Genomic DNA, 19,767 nt, shown 5'->3' with positions numbered 1-19,767 from the left:
TCTCTAAACCTGTCACATTCCATTGGTGGGTAAAACAGAACCCCCTCAGGAACAGAAGCCTTGCTACACTTAGGAAACCAGTGCACATGGTCATGAGGAAATTCTCATTGCTGATCACCAGGCATTTAAGTCTCATCTATTCTGTGGCCCTCTCAAACGATCCCTTTGCCAAGATGCCTTCCAATAGAGGTGCTCTCTGACTTTAGCAACTGTGCACTCGGACGAGTTGTACTCTGATCGGCTCCAAGTGGAGCCGTCTCTTTGCAGGTCTATATGGATGCCATGGGTTCTAACATAGGTACAGTATGCGCCTTGGTGGCATCTTCTCTTGGCCTTTCCCATTTATTCTCCCAGATGTTGTCCCGACTATCTATTTCAAGGGAAAACTAAAGGAATGTTATGGGGCGACCTTCTTCAGCCATGCCTAGATACCCGTTTTACTTTTGAAAAGTTAATTAACAGTACTGACTTATTGTCACTGTTTTCAAAAGTCGGCTACTGTCTTAGTCACTGTTCCCATTGCTGCGAAGAGACACCATGGCAGAGGCAACTCTGATAAATAAAAGCATCCAACTGGGGCCTGGTTTACCATTTCAGAGGCTTAGTCCATGAACACTGTGGTGGAAAATAGACAGGTTTGGCGCTGGAGCAGTAGCTGAGAGTTTTACATCCTGATCTGCAGGCAGCAGAAAGAGAAGAGAGAGAGAAAGACACCGGGCATGGTGTGAGCTTTTGAAACCTCAAAGCCCACCTCCAGTGGCACAGTTCCTGCAACAGGGCCACACCCACTCCCAACAGGCCACAGGCCCTTACCCTTCTAAGTCTTCTTAAGCACTCCCTGGTGACTAGACATTCAAATATGTGAGCCTATCGTGGCCATTGTCATTCAGAGCCCCACGGCTGCTTTGTACTTTGCACAAGCAGAATACTTTCATAGTTTTCATGCGTTTGTAGAGGCATCCTATAGCTGGTTTGTGGAGAAACCAGCATCCGCCACCAGACTTAAAGCTAATAACCATTGCACATCCATCCCAAGATGCCAGGGAAGCTGTCGGGCAAGCCAGGTAGGTCTTCTGAAGCAAGTGTGTATCTTCATGTACATGTGTGTTTATGACACTTTTTTTTTTCTGACAAGACCAAAGTGGATAAAATTTATTATTCACTCTTTGGAAAATGTACACATTTGTGAAGCCTTTGTTTTCTGGTGTTTGGTTTTTATAGAAATCTAAATTTAGGTATGTGCCGGTGGTGCTTTTTCTTTTGTTTCGTTTTGCCTTAATCTAGCAGATAGACTATGTTTTTGTTTTCCAGGGCTTTTGTTTCTTTGGCTCTACATCACTTCCTTTAGTAGCAAGAGACCTGGGTCCCTGTCGTAGAGAAGTGCTCCTGGAACAGCCCTGCTGCTGAGCTCGTCCTCATTCCCTTCTGCGTGACCCTCACAGTATATCTCTCCCACAGCTCTGCTTTCAAGGTGGAAGAGGGCGACGCACCCATCAAACGCTGCCCCAAGTGCAGGGTGTACATCGAGCGGGACGAGGGCTGTGCACAGATGATGTGTAAGAACTGCAAGCATGCCTTCTGCTGGTACTGCCTGGAGTCTCTGGACGTGAGTACCGTGCAGCCTCACAGGGCAGCCATGAGCTGTGGATTCAGATATGTGGGAGAGGGACTGTCATTGCCTGGGAAGCTGGAGGCCTCGCTAGGGGCATGATTCTCCTGTGTTTGTGTGAATCTTGGTTCCCTGAGGTGACATCTGGGTACCGAAGTTTGGGGCAGGCTTGGGGCTTAGCTTTATTTTGAAGAGTCTTGGAGTCTCTGCAAACATCAGAGTAAAGATTCAAGTAAGGCAAGACAGATGTCTGGTTCAGCATGACTCCATAGCTGGTGCTAGTTTAAACTTCCAGAGTCTGACCCCAGGAAGTTCATTTCAGGCATATTTAAGTACAGCACAATTTGGAAGACCATTTCCTGGTGTAACACAATCCTGAGTACACAAGGAGACACAATTCCATTGAAACTCTTCTGAAAACACACGTCACTTCTTCTGCGAAGATGGCTTTGAGAGATAGGGTATATGAATTATCTTAAGGGCCTAAGAGGATCTGATGAGGTCTCCATGACACAGACAGCACAGAGGTCATCTGGGCTATTAGCCACCTCTGGTCCCAGTAGTAAGAGCTTGAGAGATCCCCTGCCCATTGACCACCTCTACCTCCCAGGCTTCTGGGTGGAGCTTGGGGGATCCCCTGCCCATTGACCACCTCCACCTCCCAGCCCTCTGGGTGGAAAGCAGATTATATGCATCCTTGTCTTTGCAAAGACGACCCTGCAGGTTAACATTCAAACATTCATGGTTTTCTCCTAGTGCTTACCTGTGAGCTCAGACCTTTGTACTCCCAACAGAAGAAGAGGTGCTGATTATCTTAGGGTCCTAATGAGCCTGGCTGTTGTGATAGGGTACCATTGGGGAGCATGGGGATCATGAACAACAGACATCCAATTCTCACAGTTCAGATCCTGGAGAGCTGGACTACGGCTGCTGGCAGATGGGGTCCTGATGGAGGCTTCTCCCTGGACATGCCAGGAAGAGAAAGCTCTGATCTTTCCAAAGACATTAGTCCTGTCAGGGACTCCATCCTCAGGAACTCATCTAAACCTAATCGCCCCCAAAGGCCCACCTCCTGACACCACAGAGGCTGCAACTTGGAACTTGGATGCCAGAAAGCACATTTAGTTAACGGAACAGTGGGGAAAACGAAAGTACACACAGTAAAACATGTGCATTGGGAAACGTCTGTGCCTCATCTACATGGGAGGGAAACATATATTCCCTGTGCTGCCTGCCAACATAGAAGTCCCTAGCCTAACACAGCACCTTTCTCTCACGTGTTCTCTATGTCAAGCCTCTGCTGCTACTGCTGCAGCCGTTGCTGCTGCCACAAGGGTTTCTTGCTGCTTCAAGCCCTCCCTCATCTACAAAGGCCTGTTTGTGCAGTTCAGTCAGATCTAGGCTTCAGGAAGATGAACTGACAGTGTGACGCAGGGGGTTTATCCTGACCCTAGATAGCCTGGCATGGTCACCCCCAGAGACCTGGTTTCTCTGGAGTCACTGACCTGGTGGAAACAAAACCTGTCTGTTCCCCATGCTCTTTCCTCAGCCACATTGCCAGCTCGGGTTATGTGCTAGTTTCCTCTCTGTTGCTAGGACAAAATGCTTTGATCAAAGAGCAATGTAGAAAAGATTTGTTTATCTGTTTTTAAAATGTTTACAGTAAAGTTAGGGCAGGTACTTGAAGAATTCATGGAAAACTGCTACTCACTTCCTCACTCCCAGCCTGACTTGACCACCTGCTTAGAGAGTGGCATTGGCACAATGGGCTTCACCTTCCCACCTCAACTAACAGTCAAGACAATGCCCCACACCCAGGCACAGAGACCACTTTGATCTGGGCAAACCCTAAATTGGAACTCCCTCTTCAGGTGATTCTAGGTTGTGTCAAGTTTACAGTTAAAGCTGAGCAGGAGGGCATCTTTCCCAAACGGTGGGACCAAAACTTTATTTTTGGAAGAGTTTGATCATACGTTCTTTAAAAGAATATCCTGAAATAGTGGATTTAAAAATTACCTGTTAAGCACTGTAGTAAGCGCATCCTGAGATGGGCCTATTTATATCTGTTCTGGACAGCAGAGATTTCCATGTTCAACTGCTTTAGTAGGAAACCACGAGGTGTTTAAGAACTTCCTTCACAAAACTAAAATCACAGTGAAATCATGTCTAGGCCCCAGTGACCATCATTTTCTGGCATCGACTTGATTGAATTTAAAAATCCTAGGGCATTAGAGGCACAAGTAAGTGTGTGTGTGTGTGTGTGTGTGTGTGTGTGTGTGTGTGTGTGTGTGTGTCTGTGCAAGGGTGAGGATTACTGAGAAGGGAAGTCCCACTCTGAATATGGGTGGATGGGTGGCTCTATCCCCTGGGCCAGATGGAATGAAAATGAAAAAGGAAACCGCCAACAAAGGACCAGCATGCATCTCTCTGTGCTTCATGAGATCTGCCCCATGCGAGCAGGCAACTCCCCCTTCCCATCATACCTTCCCAACCACGATGGACTGCGTCCGCAGACCACAAGCCCAAATAAAACCCTTTTGTATGTGGCTTCTTGTCAAGTGTTTGAGCACAGCAAAGAGTGAAGGAACAGTGCAGACTCTGTGTAATTCTCCGGGTGCATAAGAAAAGTCACCTTCAATATGAACCCATCATGCTCAGGAGACCTGTTCTGCCCCTGGACAGTTACCCTCTGGTGGGTGACAGGCGACTGTCCATACCATCAGTGTGGAGGAAACATCAGTTAGGCCTTCCAAGAGGAGAAAGCAGGTGGAAGTGTCCCTTTGCCATTGTGGGAGCCAATATCATGATCTTCAGGGTCCAGCCCTCTGTGATGGGTTAACTTGATGAGATATATACTTTACATGGAAACCCACTTCTGGGCATGTCTGTGAAGAGGTTTCTAGATGGGGTTAATTGAGGTTAAATGTGGGCTGAAGTCCTGGACTGAACAGACGAGGAAGCTGCAATATGACCGGCTACCTCAAGCTGTGTATGAGGCTATGCTTTAAAATTTTCAAACTATGAGCCAAAATGCTCCCCTCCTAAAGTTATGTCAGAATATCAAAGAAAGTTGCTAACACACACTGGCAGGCAGGAAATGCTCTGGCATGCAGCAAGGGCACATCCCACAGAGAGGGCAGTTTTGGATGGGTGTGAAGTCCACTACGCAGAGTGACATGGGGCCAGAGGCTAGAGGATGGGGGTGGCTGGGGACATGAAAGTTGAGCAAGAGTTTGTTCGCCTGCTAAAGAGAACAAGGGATGTTGAAGCTAGCAGTTACAAAAGAATTGGACACACACACACACACACACACACACACACACACACACACACACAAAGGCCTGATGTGGCCAGAAACACTGGTGGGAGGAACTGAAGCCAGGGTGGAGTAGTGCTCTTCTCTGTGTGTGAGGATGAAGGCTCTGACCTCCCTCCCTTTGCCTGGATACCTGGTAAAACAACCAGACGAGGACGGATGGGATCAGAACCCCTTACAGAGTCTGGAGAATGAGCTTGCGCTCTGCCCGTGGGTCAGTATTATTACCAGAATGGTTAGGATCAAAGCCTGGATTTCGGTGGCCCTCACGACTATACTTAGCTACCCAGCCTCAATACCCCAGTTAAGAAGCAGAGAGGTTTATTCAGTGTGGTCCCATTGGGCGGAGGAACAGGTAAAGGAGTCCAGTGATCTGGCCCTCACCCCTGTGGATGCCTCTTCCAGGTTTAAATAGAGGGCGAAATATAAGAATCTAGCAGCCCTGGCTAAGGTGTGGTCGTGGCCATCACTGCCTCAGCTCCAGACTCTGCTGCAAGGCAGCCTGACAAGTGGTCAGGAAGTTGGTTGTGAGCTTAGCCTGAGAGACAACCACAGCCTCCCTTAGTACCAGGTTTCAGCTTATTTCTTCCCCCATCTTGAGACTCCTGGGAAAACCCCAAGTCCTTTGAGGGCATTGCTTTTTTTATAATCTTAGAGGCTGGCATAAAAGCTGGCACTGAAGTCAGGACTCTTATCTCAGATCTGGGAAAGCAGAGGCAGGGGGATTCCTGGAGCTCCTTGGACAGCCCATCTAGCTGAATTGCTGAGCTATGGGTTCAAGCTACTGGTGTCCCAAGCATCTCTCTTTAGAATATTTCTGCCTGTGCCAGAGTGGTCACGGTATCCGTGGGTATGGTCTGGAAGTTTTTGTTTGCCACAGGCTATCTAGAAGGATTGGACAACCAGTACCCACTTTCAAGGGCGGACATCAGTAAAGACTCTAAAGTAGTTGATGCCCTGTGGCTCTCAATGTGTGCTTTTGAAAAGGACTTGAAAGCCTTTTAGAGAGCCCGCAGAATAAGATGCTGGGATAGGCAAATTGGGAAAAATGAGACGAGTGCACTTAAGCTATTCTCTGGGGAAATGTACTATTAACATCGATGTGAAGGAAAAGGCAATTAAGACTCCAAGAGGAGAGCTCTCGGCGGGCAGAAGTAGCCAGATGGAGTTTCAACAAAGACACATCTGGAGCTAGAAGAGGCTCACCTGTCCAAGGAGGGTGAGACAGCTGCTGGGCTTCTGCCTCCAGTGGTCATTGCCTGAAACTGCATCGTAAAAGCCAGTGTTTACTGCCACACTGCCATATAATCAGACCATGGCACCTTAGGACAGAAAATGCCACCAGGGTAGTTCCCCTTTCAGCATGAGAGACAGACTAGGTCCACTATTCCCTTGTGTTGATCTGAGGGGCGAGAAGTTGGTGGGTGGTATCCTAGACTTTTCTGGTTATATTAGACCCCATGGTTATTCTTAAAAGGAAGCTTCCCATTGGTGTCCTTGGTTAAATGAACAAATGGTATTGGCCTGTTGGGTGCTGTTTCCTACTTGTTTCCTGTGTTGGTGGTGGACTGGTAGGTCTTGCTGTGTGTGGAGGTGAGAAGAGCACCTGTCCTGGATACTCAGTGGTGCTGAAAAACAGATTGAGGTACATTTGAGTGATGATCATCCTCAGAGGGACCAACCAACCAACATAATGAGCCTTCAGCCCAGGAACATGGCAGTCTGGAGGTGACTGTCCTGAGAGTGTGAGGTAGGGCCACCTGGAGGGAGATATGGGCCAGACAGCTCACTATGCACTGTGAAAGGATCCCTGCTCACTCTAGACAGGTGGCGACCTTGTGGGTAGAGGGTGGTTGCTGGACTAGGTCTTGAATAAAGAGAAGCATGGCGGTGTTCTGAGCTAAGGAAGGACTCACCTGATGAGAAGCTGTTCTGGTATGGTGAGATTGACACAGGCAGGCCCAGAGGAACTCAGGAGACTCAGAACCTGATCTTTCTCTTCAGTCACCTGTGTTAGCACAAGCTCCAGAGGCAGCCTCTACACCCAGGAGACCCCTAGCTCAGTACTGAAATCTGGCCAAGGCTTCCTCTTGACTGAGGTTCACACTTCCTTCTTGCTGCTCTATGGAGAGGGATGATGGCCAAGAGGGACAGTCTCCAGGCAGGCAGCAAGGGCACGCCCTCGCTGTCACTTCTGCTTGTGTCCATGTACTGTGTATCTGGAAAGGTAAAACAGACTGAAATGTTCAAAAGACTGAGAGTCCAAGTCCAGCATTCACTGTAGACCTTTCTCTGCCCTTCCCAGGATGACTTTCTTCTGATACACTATGACAAGGGGCCCTGCCGCAACAAGCTGGGTCACTCCCGGGCATCAGTGATCTGGCATCGGACACAGGTAAGAGGCTGTCCACCTGGAACTTTGATCCCAAGGAAAACGTGTGTGTGTGTGTGTGTGTGTGTGTGTATTCTAGAAGATGAGAGTGTGTATGTTTGTGTTCTAGAGGATGAGTGTGTATGTTCTAGAGGATGAGTGTGTGTGTGTGTTCTAGAGGATGAGTATGTGTGTGTTCTAGAGGATGAGTGTGTGTGTTCTAGAGGATGAGTGTGTGTGTTCTAGAGGATGAGTGTGTGTGTTCTAGAGGATGAGTGTGTGTGTGTGTTCTAGAGGATGAGTGTGTGTGTGTTCTAGAGGATGACTGTGTGTGTGTTCTAAAGGATGAGCGTGCGTGTTCTAGAAGATGAGTGTGTATGTGTGTGTTCTAGAAGATGAATGTGTGTGTATGTGTGTGTTCTAAAAGATGAGTATATGTATGTGTGTGTTCTAGAAGATGAGTGTGTGTTTGTGTATGTTCTAGAAGATGAATGTGTGTTTTAGAAGATGAGTGTGTATATGTGTGCATTCTTGAAGATGAGTGTATGTCTTAGAAGATGAGTGTGTATGTATGTGTGTGTTCTAGAAGATGAGTCTGTGTGTATGTATGTGTTCTAGAAGATGAGTGTGTGTATGTGTGTGTTCTAGATGATGAATGTGTGTGTATATGTGTGTCCTAGAAGATGAGTGTGTTTGTGTTTGTGTGCGGGTCCTAAAAGACTTGCCAATTGAAAGTAATGCTGATGGCTCTGGGCCCAGTGTTCAGAACCCCTTGTGCTTGATGAAGAGCTGTCTAGAGCTGTCCTGAGAGAGGCAAGCGAGTTGCTAACAGGAAAGGATGATGGGCAACTAATGGAACATTTCTGCTGTCTGTGCTGTAAGTGTCTCTTATGTTAGCTGATTCAGCAGTGTCGAATTATATGTTGAGTAGTATTTATCACCTGTGTGGCAGGCAGGTCCCTTTGGGAGTCAGAGCCACATATGTAAGACGTTCTTTTGTGAAGCCTGCTGTCTATTAGTTGAAAAGCATAGGGGTGCTGAACCAGTATCCTCACCCACAACATAAATCATCTCCAGAGTGAGGGGCAGGGATGGGGTCTTAGATGGAGTGGGTGAGAAGGTTCTTTATGGGTGAGTGTTACTTCTGAGTATCAAGGAGTACAGCTATGTGTAAGCAGCTCAGGAGAGAGAGGACAGAGACAAGTGAGGTGCTTGGATCATGGAAGGACAGAGTGGGACAGGGAGTACAGAGTTAGTTTGGGATTTCAGCAAGACCATGTCTCAGGTCATGGATTGTATTCAAGTTGGTAACTAGGAGAGTGGGTTCTACAGTACTCCCTAGTTGCTGTGGAAGGGGCTTCTTTCACAGACTTTCTCGTGAATTCTCTGAGGACACTGTTTCAATCCATGTGAAGATAGAGACCCATTCTCAGGATGGTAGCCTAGAATTGGGAGTAGAACTAACTGTAACTACCTTTTCTTGACACTCATTGCTAGAGCTGGCAGCTCGCGAGTGTGAATGCAGCAGGACTGAGGGGAAAGGCATAAAACCTGTGCCTGCAAAGTGTTACTTAGGAGCAGGTACTGCTCCCAGGGATTGACCAGGCCTAATGCCTCTACTCATTCTCTGACAGCAGTGGGGGTGTGAGTTGCTTTGGAGTTCCTTGCTTTTCAATTAGCTCTACTATAAGCATCCATGTGGGAGAATGTCACTCACAACCTGTTGGCTTGTCCTCATGAATATGCTAGCTTCAGCATGATGTACAGCATTTCAGACACACGCAGGCTGTAGGTAAGGGAACACAGCACATCAAAGATTAGCGTTGGATTGAGATAGACCAAAAGCAATGGGCTAGCCTGTGCTCAAGGATAGGGAAAGGCCATCACAAAAGTGATGAGTATGTAGAGAGTGGAAGTGAAGGGCAGATGTTGCATACATGAGGGAGACTCTTTATGGAAGGCCTTTCCCCATCCCCTGTTCATTTGCAAGCAAAGCTAGGTCCTGTGTTAGGGCCCTGCTGCTTCCAATTTCATCCAGTCCTAACACACCACAGACTGTCCATGACTCCAAAAGACCCCTTTATTCTTGTGGTTTGCCTGGCTTAGTAGGTTGCCTAGAGAGGCCCTGTTCTCCTGCCAGCCTCCCAGTTCTGGAGCCAGAGGCACCTCCCCCATTTCCTCTTTGGACAGGATTACTGCCTTAGCCCTGCTCTCGACAGACTTGTTAATGATGTTGAGAGACAGAGTTTTATCATCTTTCATCAATATCCTTGTGACATTTTTATTGAGTGTTTGCAGAGCACACAGTATTGTAAGAGGGAAATTCAGAAACCTAGTCTAGACTAAGCAAGGGTCTGGGGCCACATCTTTTCTTTATGTTTTATGGGCTTGGCATAAAACCCGTGCTCTCCTGCGTCTGTATAGCCTTGGTCTTCCTTACTCACAAATCTCTGCTTCATGCCCTGCCCAGCTCTGCCATGCCACTTGCACTCTGTGCAGCCTACTCAGGCCTTACATCTGACCTGAATATGCGACATCACCCCCCTCTCCCAGAAAGACGGTGTGCCCACACCATGCCTTTTGCTCGCACAACTGCCTTCCCCACTGGACCCTTCATCTGTCTTGCATGTTGAGGTGCATCACCCTGTCCTCGATGTAAGGGTTTTCTCATCCTTGTTGTCTCAGTGCCCTGGTCCTGTTACCAGGTCAGAGAGATGCTTCAGAAATGGCTGTTAGAAGAGGTGACACTTCAGCTTGAATGGTCGTGTTGGTTCTTCACAGGATTCCCTAGCCTTCTTTCCTCAGCTGCTTCCTGGATATATAGCAGGTTTGAACTAGAGTAGCCATGATCTCTGTTCTGTCTCTTCATGGTCTGTTCCTGACAGAGACAGACATAGTAAGCTTATGGTTTTCTGCCCAGAGGCCTGTATACCCGGGTGTGGGCATAGTGGTAATATCACTTGAGCTTCTAGTGAGAAGATAGGCAAGGCCCAGTCAAGGAGGTAGACATGAGCCAGGAGCAGTTGTGATGGGGGAAGCAGAGCCCAGGAACAGCTAGCTGTGCGATGAAATTGGACATTTATGCAGTGGCAGGAGAGGACAACCGTGCTCTCAAGAGGCCCACACACTAGTAGGTTCATCTTTTGGTGTTGGGTCTAGCAGAGAGGTAGTTCCTACTTCCTTTGATTGCTTTTACTGCTTCTCAAGTCTTACCTTCTAGCTCCATGCTGCATTGCTGGCCACACCCTCCCACATGCGATGCTTTGAATGAAATCCAGCAACCCTGAAGATTCTAATCCAGCCTGTTTACAAGCTGGAATCGAGGAGTTCATGTAACATTGGCAGCAAGGGCATACCTGTTGCTTATCCAGGCTAGAAGGCTGGAGCGGAGCAGAACAAAGCAGGGCTGACAGTGGGAGCGGGATGGGGTGGGGGTGGGGGTGGGGGTGTAGGGTATTGATATATAAGACCATGTGTTCTGCAGGTTAAAACTTGAAAAACGAAAACCTTAAAGGAGGAGAAAGTGTGGGCAGAGACTCAAATATCATGGGTCAGCATCACAAAGCATTTGGCATGTATCTGATGGTAGCTGGAATCAGACATGAGTTGGGAAGGGAGAGAGCAGATGCTATGGGTAAGCTAAAGCTAACATTGGGAACTCACCAAAGGTTTTAAAGCCCAAGAATAAAATGCAACAAAGGTCTGACTTAAGGATCTACCAAATCACATTTAGCTGGAAATGCCAGGCTGGAAGCCTCTGGAAACCCGATGTCCTCCACTTCTCCTTTCTCCCACTCATATCCACTCCATCTATTTTGAAAATCTGTCCCAGTCTTGTATCTTGTGCCCAGAATCTCTAGAGCACTGGGCACCTAGCACCTCTTAAGCATGGACTTTTGACTGTGATCGGACACCCACAGGTAGACACATCCAACACTCTGAAGGCACCTAAATAACACTGTCTACAAAGACATCAGCTAAAGTCCTGACATCAACCCTGCAAGCAGGTCCGGTGTCCTTCTCCTTACCAAGAACAGGGCAACTGCTGAGAATTTCAAGGGAGTTGGGATACCAGGGATGTCTCCGCTCAGGGCCCTGGTCAACTCAGACCTCCATGACATTCATGATGGACCTCAAGTATAGTACACTGTGACCGCAGTCTTTGGGCATGTTGCCTGCAGTGTAAAATATGTGGATTTTATGAGTCCCTGCTTCTTTAGCCTTCTTGGTTATAAAGTTTGGTAACATCGTTAGCAGATTTTGAGGCTCTGTGCCTTAGAGACATTGCAGCTAGCTTTTTATCAGTTTTCTGAGCTTATAAAGTATTGCACACTGAATGCATTTGTCTCAGCCCCCTTGTCAAATGCTCCATTGTTGGAGTCTTGGGGGTGGGGGGCTATTTAATTGGGTTCTTCTATCTACCACCATCCTAACCTCTATTCTTCCCCAAGCCCTTCTGAGCCCCCAACACTAGGTAGGAGAGAAAGAAGGTTAGAAGGAAAGGGCTACAGACTTCTTTAGACTGCTTCCTGCTGGTTAGGGGGCATCAGGTTCCTTGGGGGCAAGTCCAGTCTTCATCATCAGGCTGTCTCAGTCAACAGTCATCCAGCAACCCAGCAATAGCAAAGCCATCAGCAAAGAGCAGCAGTCGTTACAGACTCTCCTGGGTCTCTCACATTTATACCCTTTCCAGAGTCCCCAGAATTAAACTATCTGCAGCTGTCAAAAACCACACACCCCTAGAGCAGGAGACAATCATTAGTTGCTGTGAACAAACTGAAGCAGCCCCATATCCCACACTTGGGATAAAAAAAACAAGCAAAAACATATTTGCATACCGTGACTGGGTTTTTAAAGAAACCAAAATTCTCACTCCACTATGAATACATTACATATTATGAATTTTTTTAAAAAATCCTCTTTCTTGTAAAGGTTTTGTATAAACTTACCTTGTCCTGAGTTTGCACACACACACACACACGCACACACACACACACACACACACACACACACACACATGCACACACCCCTGTTATTCTGGGTAACAAGGTCTTCTGGGAAGAGAAACAGGACTGGAAAGTGGTAGTGTCTGGGCAGGCTGTGGTGCTAGTTGTACACAGAAAGACATCTTATGAGCTCATAACTGAGTCTCAGTTGATGATGATGATGGCTGGGCACAACATCCAACCTTCTTTTGAACATTTAGCATAAATGCTACCGCTGGGGAGTCTCCACTGGCTTTGCTCCATCACCATCCCAGACCCAAGCTGAAGCACAGAAGAGCTGGACACTGTTTTCTTTTCTCACTATAATGAGACATATCCTTCACAATATGGGTATCTGCCAGGAGAATCTTCTCTAAGCTTCCCTTCTCTTGTGAATGGCTAAGAAGGTTTAGTCCAACCATGAAGCAGACTTCATCTCAGACCTTTAGGCCAGCCAATTTCTGATTGTGCATTCCCTCGTGTATGTGAGCATATGCACCCCCGCTCCCAGCTGGAGGACTGGGGAGTTCCTGGAGAGGTGCTTAAACAGACACTAGAATGACCGTCTGAGAGGCTGGAACCATACTGGGCCCTTTGTAAAAGCATATGGGAACACAGATTTTGCCTGTGTTAAATGAGAACACAGAAATCTGGGTGCGGCAGCACACATCTGTACCCCAGCAGTAGGAAATGGGACACAGGGTCTTGATGGCCACCCAGGCTAGCCAAATCTGTGTTCTCAGGTTTAGCGAGAGACTGTGTCTCAAAAAGAGAAAAAGTTGGATAACAATCAAGAAAGAAACCCAACTTGTGCTGGAGACCTCCACACATATGCGCACACAGTTGGGCACACACCCAAACGAATTTTTCTAAATTGAGATCTTTGAGCTGCATTTCAATCCAAGGACATGGGTTCCTTTATTGGAATTGTTCTAATCATCTTAGGCCTACCTAGTTTTGCTCTTCAATGAGTGACTTTTTCTCTCCTTTCTTTCTTTCTTTCTTTCTTTCTTTCTTTTTTTTTTTTTTTTGGTTCAACTGGGTCATCCATCCCAGGGCGTGTGCTAGCAGGGAGACTAGGCGTGCTCACAAAGCTTGTATTCTGATATAACTGTATTGGCTTATGAAGGAGGCTTGTTTTCCTGTAGCCCCCAATGCATGCTGAGGTCACCATTTATGTACTGAGTGATGATCCTCTTGAGAGCCTGGATCCATCCCTCTGCCACCGATATGGTTTGCCCGTGGCCTGACCATGGAGGTGTGTTCACGGAGTGACTTTTTCTTTGCGTCCCTCACTTTTGTCTCTTTCTTTTCTCCCTCTGGTGATTTCTGCATCTGCCAGTCACCAACTGGCAGTGGCTTGACAGCTCAGCCTACCAAACGGCATGTAAATACAGACAAGGTAGGCTGAGGAACCGAGCCGAGGTGTTGTCTTATACTGGGGAGAATGTGAGCCTGCAGTCATGGGTTTGACTGTGGAAGATGCATGGCTTCTTCAATCATTTGCCATCTGGTGTTATCGGGAGCTCCAGATGACCTTGGGTGACTTCACTGCACGCGTTGGGACCTTAAAGTTAAACGTATGTGTTTGTATGTGCACCTGAGTGCAGATGCCTGCAGAGATAAGGAGGAAGCATCAGATTCCTTAGAACTAGAATTACAGACATTTGTGACCTGCCCAGCTTTTATTAGGAATGCAACTCAGATCCTCTACAAGAGCAGTGTCCTCCTAAGTGCTAGGCCATCTCTCCAGCTACCACATTGTGCACGTGACTTTTAACGTGTCACCTGACCTGATTGGTGGGATCCCATCACCAATATTATGTTTAGCAAACAAACACAACCAGCTCAGCAGCAGAGCCTCATGTACAGTTCAGAATAAGATCGTATTCATTTATTTATAAATGTGGGCAGGTACATGTACAGTGGTGTATGTGCACATGTGTGCTTTGTTTCCAGCAACAACTCCAATAAGGGAATTCCTTCCTTTCCTGATGTTTGATGCTTTTCCATATAGTGGGCCTTAGAGACCATCTATCACATCCAAAGTTGAGAAAACAGACTTGGGGAAGTCGTGCACTTATCGTCTTGAGCACTAGGTGGCAGTCAAACTCTACATTCAACTTTTCAGTAGGCAGAGTGTGGCCAATCTAGGCAAGGATAGGGAAAAGAGGACCTTGTTCATTTGAAACAACCCCACTGCCTGGTGTAGGTGTGTCAGCAGGTCTATGTTTGGGCCTTATTACCTAGAAGGGAAAAACGAGTTTTTGAAAATATCAAAAATGTTGAGACTAGCAAAACTAGTTTGTTGCAGTGTCTGATGTCCCATGACCCTGCCATTCTAATTCCTTCATTGGAAGGGTCCTGTCCTTGTCCTCTTATATATTAACCATCTGGGAATCTTTGCCATCTCAGCCGTTTCCTGTCCTCTAGCAAAGGTAGGGCATTTTCTTGGATGACCTTTACCCACTTCCTGCGAGGTTTATTAGCCACTGATGAAATATGGTCTTTCTGTTAGACAGTGCTCTCCTGGAGTCTCCGTACCCCAGGTGCCGTTGTTTATGCCAACCATGATCTGATGGATAACGGTTGCTCAGGGAGAAATCACTAAATGGTTAAATGCATAGAAGAGTGGGTCGGGGAGGGGCATGAAGGAAGGAAGGAAGCAAGGGAGAAAAGGGAATAAAGATAGATAGATAGATAGATAGATAGATAGATAGATAGATAGATAGATAGATAGATAGATAGATAGATAGATAGACAGACCAGCAGTTGGTTGGAGAGATAGGAGGAAGTATGGCCCTGTGGATGATTGCTAGAGGGATAAATCTATGAATGAGTGGGTAGGTGGTGGATGGATACGTTCATGACTCCATGGACGGTTGGATAGGTGAGTGGGTGAATGAACGCAGAGATGGATGGTTAGTTGAATAGACGAATTCATGGGATTGGCTAACTGTATGGTGGGGCGGTAGATGGACATATGAACAGATGGATTGGTGGGTAATGGCGGGTACTAGTTGGTTTGGTTTAAACTTCAGCTATGCAACCTGCGGATCAGCCTTCCTCACCTTCCTTCTCTGTTTCCTTTCTAGGTGGTGGGGATTTTTGCTGGATTTGGGCTCCTGCTCTTAGTGGCCTCCCCGTTCTTGCTCCTGGCCACACCCTTTGTACTTTGCTGCAAATGCAAGTGCAGTAAAGGTGACGATGACCCGTTGCCCACCTAGAGGACGGCATGATGCTGGAACAGACCCCTTCCTCGGGACGTGTGGCTCCCCTACCCCCTACCACCCCTCTCACTAAACATGGTTTTTGCCTTATGTGCCCCGTTGAGCTTCAGTGTCCGGCTCGCTGCAGAGATTTCAGGGATGATGTCAGCGAGTGGGCAGAGGCCCAGGCGTGGTCTCCCGGGTGCTGCTGAGGCAACGGAGGCAAAGTGGGGGCGGGGGGCGGGCGTCCCACAGAGTCATTCTGTGTCTGCAGACCTGGCTGGGGGTAGCATCAGCTGCACACCGGGCAGTTTCCTCCCCTGGGAGTTTCTGAGACCCGCTTGGACAGAGGGACACTTTGACTTCAAGATGGCATATGTTGTCAGTAGAAGTCTTCGAAAATTAGTACTCTCTCCGGCCAGCACCTGAATATCCGACTTGAGAAAAAAAAACCCCACCCTGTTTGTGACAACTGTTTTTATTCCTAAAGGCATTTAGTAAAAATCCTTTTTAGAAAGCTTCCCCCCACACACACCCTGTCAACTGAGTAGTGAAAATCAATAAGGTGCGTATAAACCATCCTATGCCTTTTTTCGAAATGTGCATTTTATGAAGTTATAGGTAAATCTTTTCTGGCCTGACCATTTCTTTCAGGAGCTACAGAAAGCCTTATGTACACTCTGTGTTTCTTCTTGGAACCCGCTGTAATCGGTTTTTTGAATGCTGTGAGCTGTGTACTGTTACCCACACGGGCCCCGTTGCATTTCTTTGAAAACACTGCTACATGTGTAGGATCATCTCTCCACCCCGTTGCCCTCTGCCCCCGTTCAGCTCACAGGGTTCATCCCTTCAACCCTCTCCCTCCCAGTGGCATCAGATGCCTTTGGATATCTTTAAACCAGATGTTTTCCTCTGAACTAATTTTACAAGTGACTCTGTCTTGATTCCTTGCCCCACTTTTTAGGCAGGCACCAAGGAGACAGTGTCATCCTTCCTTGGGGAGCTCTTGGAGGCCGGGTTGGAGCTTTCTGAAGTCTATGCTTTGTTCAAATGCTTTAAGTAATTTGAAAAAACCATGTGATTCATACAGTCTGAACTCTGTAGTTGACCCATTTGATCTTGCTAGGGAAAAAAAAAAGGAGAGAGAAAGAATGGAAAATGAAAAAGGAAGGAAGGAAAGAAGGAAGGGAGGGAGAGATCCTTATTTTGATGTGCAGAGTTTGTAAATTGACCCTTCTCTGGGCTATGTGACAGTTTCCAAGTCAACAAAGGACAAGATAATACTAAGACACAGGTATTCCATGAATTGACTCTGAAAATAGGAAGGAGTGCTTCCCTTTCAGATTTGGCTTTCAAAGTCCAGTGTGCATCCCAGGATCAGGCTAGAGATGTCGAGGTTTGGCAGGGGAATGAGTGGCTGGTCTGAAGGCGTATTAAGCATCCTACAAAGGAGTAAAGCAAACACAGAGTCCTCTCATCTCAGCCATTTATCTACTGCAGCCACATCTGTAGTTGCTGTCTGTGTGACTCCACATTTATGGGTCAATGTCAAGCCCCAGCCGACACTCCCTGCAAAGAAATGACTTCATTTTCTTTATTTTTAATTGACAGTGAGTACCTGAGGCAAAACAGAACCACTGGTCTCTCACCTTCTGGTACTGATTTTTCTCTATTAAGCTAAAGCCATTTAGAAGCTCGGTCCTCACCAAAACCACACTCAAAAAGTCCCCCTGGTAGTTGGAAATTACAGGTGTGACTTCTGGGTGAAGCCTAGTCCTTGAGCCTCTGTGGTCAGAAACTGGTCAGTAGCTGGGATTTGAGACTTCAGGCCTGTAACTTGTATGTGAAAGTAACCAGCCACCACCCCTTAAAATGCCTATCAGAAGTCTCAGCAGTCCTGGGCCCAGTTCCTTCCTGCTTCACCTTGATTACTGTTGTCTGATCATTGTTCAGTGACATGCTGTCGTTGCAGTAGGGTTGACTGCAGCTCAGGCTCCCTGATCAAAGATGGGGTCACCTTATGTCTGGGAGACTTCTCTGGATGCTCACACACCTCTGTAACCCCACCTGCTCTCACACAGCAGCCTACAGTGAGCTTCCTAAGCACATGGCTGGACAGAGGTGGGAACCATAGGGGCACTGGGGCAAAAAGGTGTAGTCAGAGTATCCTGTCTGCCCTGAGTCTTTTGTAACAAGCACACTTATTCGGTTGGCTTCAGTAATAAAACCTAACTTGTCCGTTCCCTATAGAAACACCAGCAAGATCACGTTGAAATATATACACTTGTGTGTTTTCCCTGTGGGAGCCCGTTTAGTAGAGGCTCCCACATGCATTGATCATGGACATTCAGCTAGAGCCATGTGTGACTTGAAATGCACAGTAGAGATGGCCCCAGATGCAGCTGGTCTCTCTCTCCTAAGAAGGTCGAGGGGCTCTGTGATCCACCGTAGCCTCATTTCCATCACTCAGAGTGGTTCATCAGAACTGAAAATGGAGTTTCCTGAGACAGACTGTTTTCCTGACTGAAGAAGGCAGGCCTTGTGGAGAAGGCTCTTAGTGATAGGCTATGGGGCTATTCAGTATGGCTCTACTGAGGGCTGCTGGTGTGAGAGTTATCCGAGGCTGCTGGGCTGCTGACTTTGCTACAGTCTTACTGGCTGTCTTATCTCTGCCAAACTCAGCCCTGCGCCTTGTGGCCCAAGTGGTGAGGCTTCACATTCTCACCCAGGGTGATGCTTGCAGAGGACTGGGTGACAGCTCCTTGTAGGGACAGGGATTTGGATTTCATGAGTTACAGCCGTCCTCACTACACAGAAGTAGCTCAGACTATGGAACCAACACTCCCCCACCCCGTCCCCCTTTTGTACCTATCTTGAGGAGAACAAATTCTCTCTACAGTGTATTATTCTGTAAAGCAGATGTGAGACTCTGGCCGGTTCCCCACTGAACGCAGTGCATGTGGGAGGAAGGATAGTCAGGCTTGAAAAACTGGCTTCAAGGTGAGACTATCTTTTCCACTGGAGTTAGAAAGGGGAAAGGTTATTTTATGAATTACAAGAGAAAGAAGAGTTCCCCTTGGTAGGCTTTAAAAAATTAAAGGGATTGAAAAAAAAAAAAACAGGGAGGACTTATTTTGTATACTTCCCAGATTTCCACAGATTAATAAATGTACCTGTGAATATATATATGTAAATCACAATGAAGTTGTCAAGGGAAACCATTTTTGCATGTATGCCATTTTATGAAGGTTTCCTTAAAGAAAATAAATACCAAAGCTTGTTTCTCCCTCACAATGAACCCAAATCCTTATAAAGTTAAATGAGGTGAAGAAATTTGGCTATTGCCAAAAACTTAACCAGGAGGGAAGGGCTTGTGTTCAAACACTTACTAATGCCCTCTGACTAGGGGAACCCATCCTTTTTGGTAGTTAAAACCCCGTGGTCTCCAGCCTTCCTGACTTGGATAATCCTGTCTTCCAAGATCCCAGGGCCCTTCAGTTAGGTGTAGCTGTGTGCCACATGCCTGACTTTTCTTTCATACTTTGCTTACTTTGCCTTGGGTGTATTTTAATCTTGTATAAAAAAAAATGCATGTGTCAGTCATGCGCACGTGCACACGTATACGTTCTGTATTTGACAAATGGTGGTAAGACCAAACGAACAAAAAATAAGAAAATTGCATTTGTGGTTTTGCAACGTGAGTACACTTTGTACCACTAACACTGTGATGTATAAGAGCTGTCTGAATGCCTTTTCATGTTGTGATTTGTACTTTAGAATCCTATGGAAACATTTGATTTATAATTCCAATACATATTTTAAATGTATTGTGTCTTATGTAGTCTGTCTCCCCTTTCAAAGGGATATCTTTTTAAAGGTATTTTGGCTGGAATACAGGTGATAATTTTGTAAATCCTGCCTGGCTCCATCTTTTGTAGCTGCTTCATTGACTAGCCTGAAGATTGGATAATGAATATGGCTGGTGGCGAGACGGGAAGAGGGGGGATCTTGCCGCTTGGAACACAGCATGTGTGGTCTTAGACTGTTCATCACTGTGACAACATACCCAGCAGAAGCAACTTAGGGCTTTATTTGGTTTCATGGTTGAAGACGCCAGTCCCTTTCGGTGGAAAATAGAGGGCAGAGTCCTTAGCAACAAGAGTGTGTCGCTGTGACTCTTTACATCTCAACCAAGTAGGAAGCAAGAGAGGGAACAGCTGGTGCCCAGCTGCTTTTCTTCTCCTTTTTTATTCATTCTTGGCTCTCAGCTGCATCAG

The 19,767-nt window shown here is 46.9% G+C and overlaps 1 protein-coding gene across 3 annotated transcripts in view; it reads left to right on the top strand.

Annotated features, from left to right (window-relative positions):
• Positions 1–19,317, top strand: part of Rnf144a (ring finger protein 144A) — a 119,703-nt gene extending 100,386 nt beyond the window's left edge. For 2 of the 3 annotated variants that reach the window (XM_087554264.1, XM_087554263.1), the window contains exons 6-8: positions 1,459–1,606; positions 7,231–7,320; positions 15,377–19,317. In XM_087554264.1, the coding sequence (XP_087410390.1) occupies positions 1,459–1,606; positions 7,231–7,320; positions 15,377–15,508 (370 nt within the window). In that variant the 3' untranslated portion in view covers positions 15,509–19,317. The remainder of the gene's footprint in view (positions 1–1,458; positions 1,607–7,230; positions 7,321–15,376) is intronic. The other variant, NM_001082410.1, reaches the window with a different exon arrangement.
• The last annotated feature ends 450 nt before the right edge of the window (positions 19,318–19,767 follow it).

Source organism: Rattus norvegicus, chromosome 6 (genome assembly GCF_021556685.1).
Source record: "Rattus norvegicus strain SHRSP/BbbUtx chromosome 6, alternate assembly SHRSP_T2T, whole genome shotgun sequence".
In the NCBI taxonomy this organism is placed as follows: Eukaryota; Metazoa; Chordata; class Mammalia; order Rodentia; family Muridae; genus Rattus; species Rattus norvegicus.
This window is presented reverse-complemented; position numbering and strand designations above follow the sequence as displayed.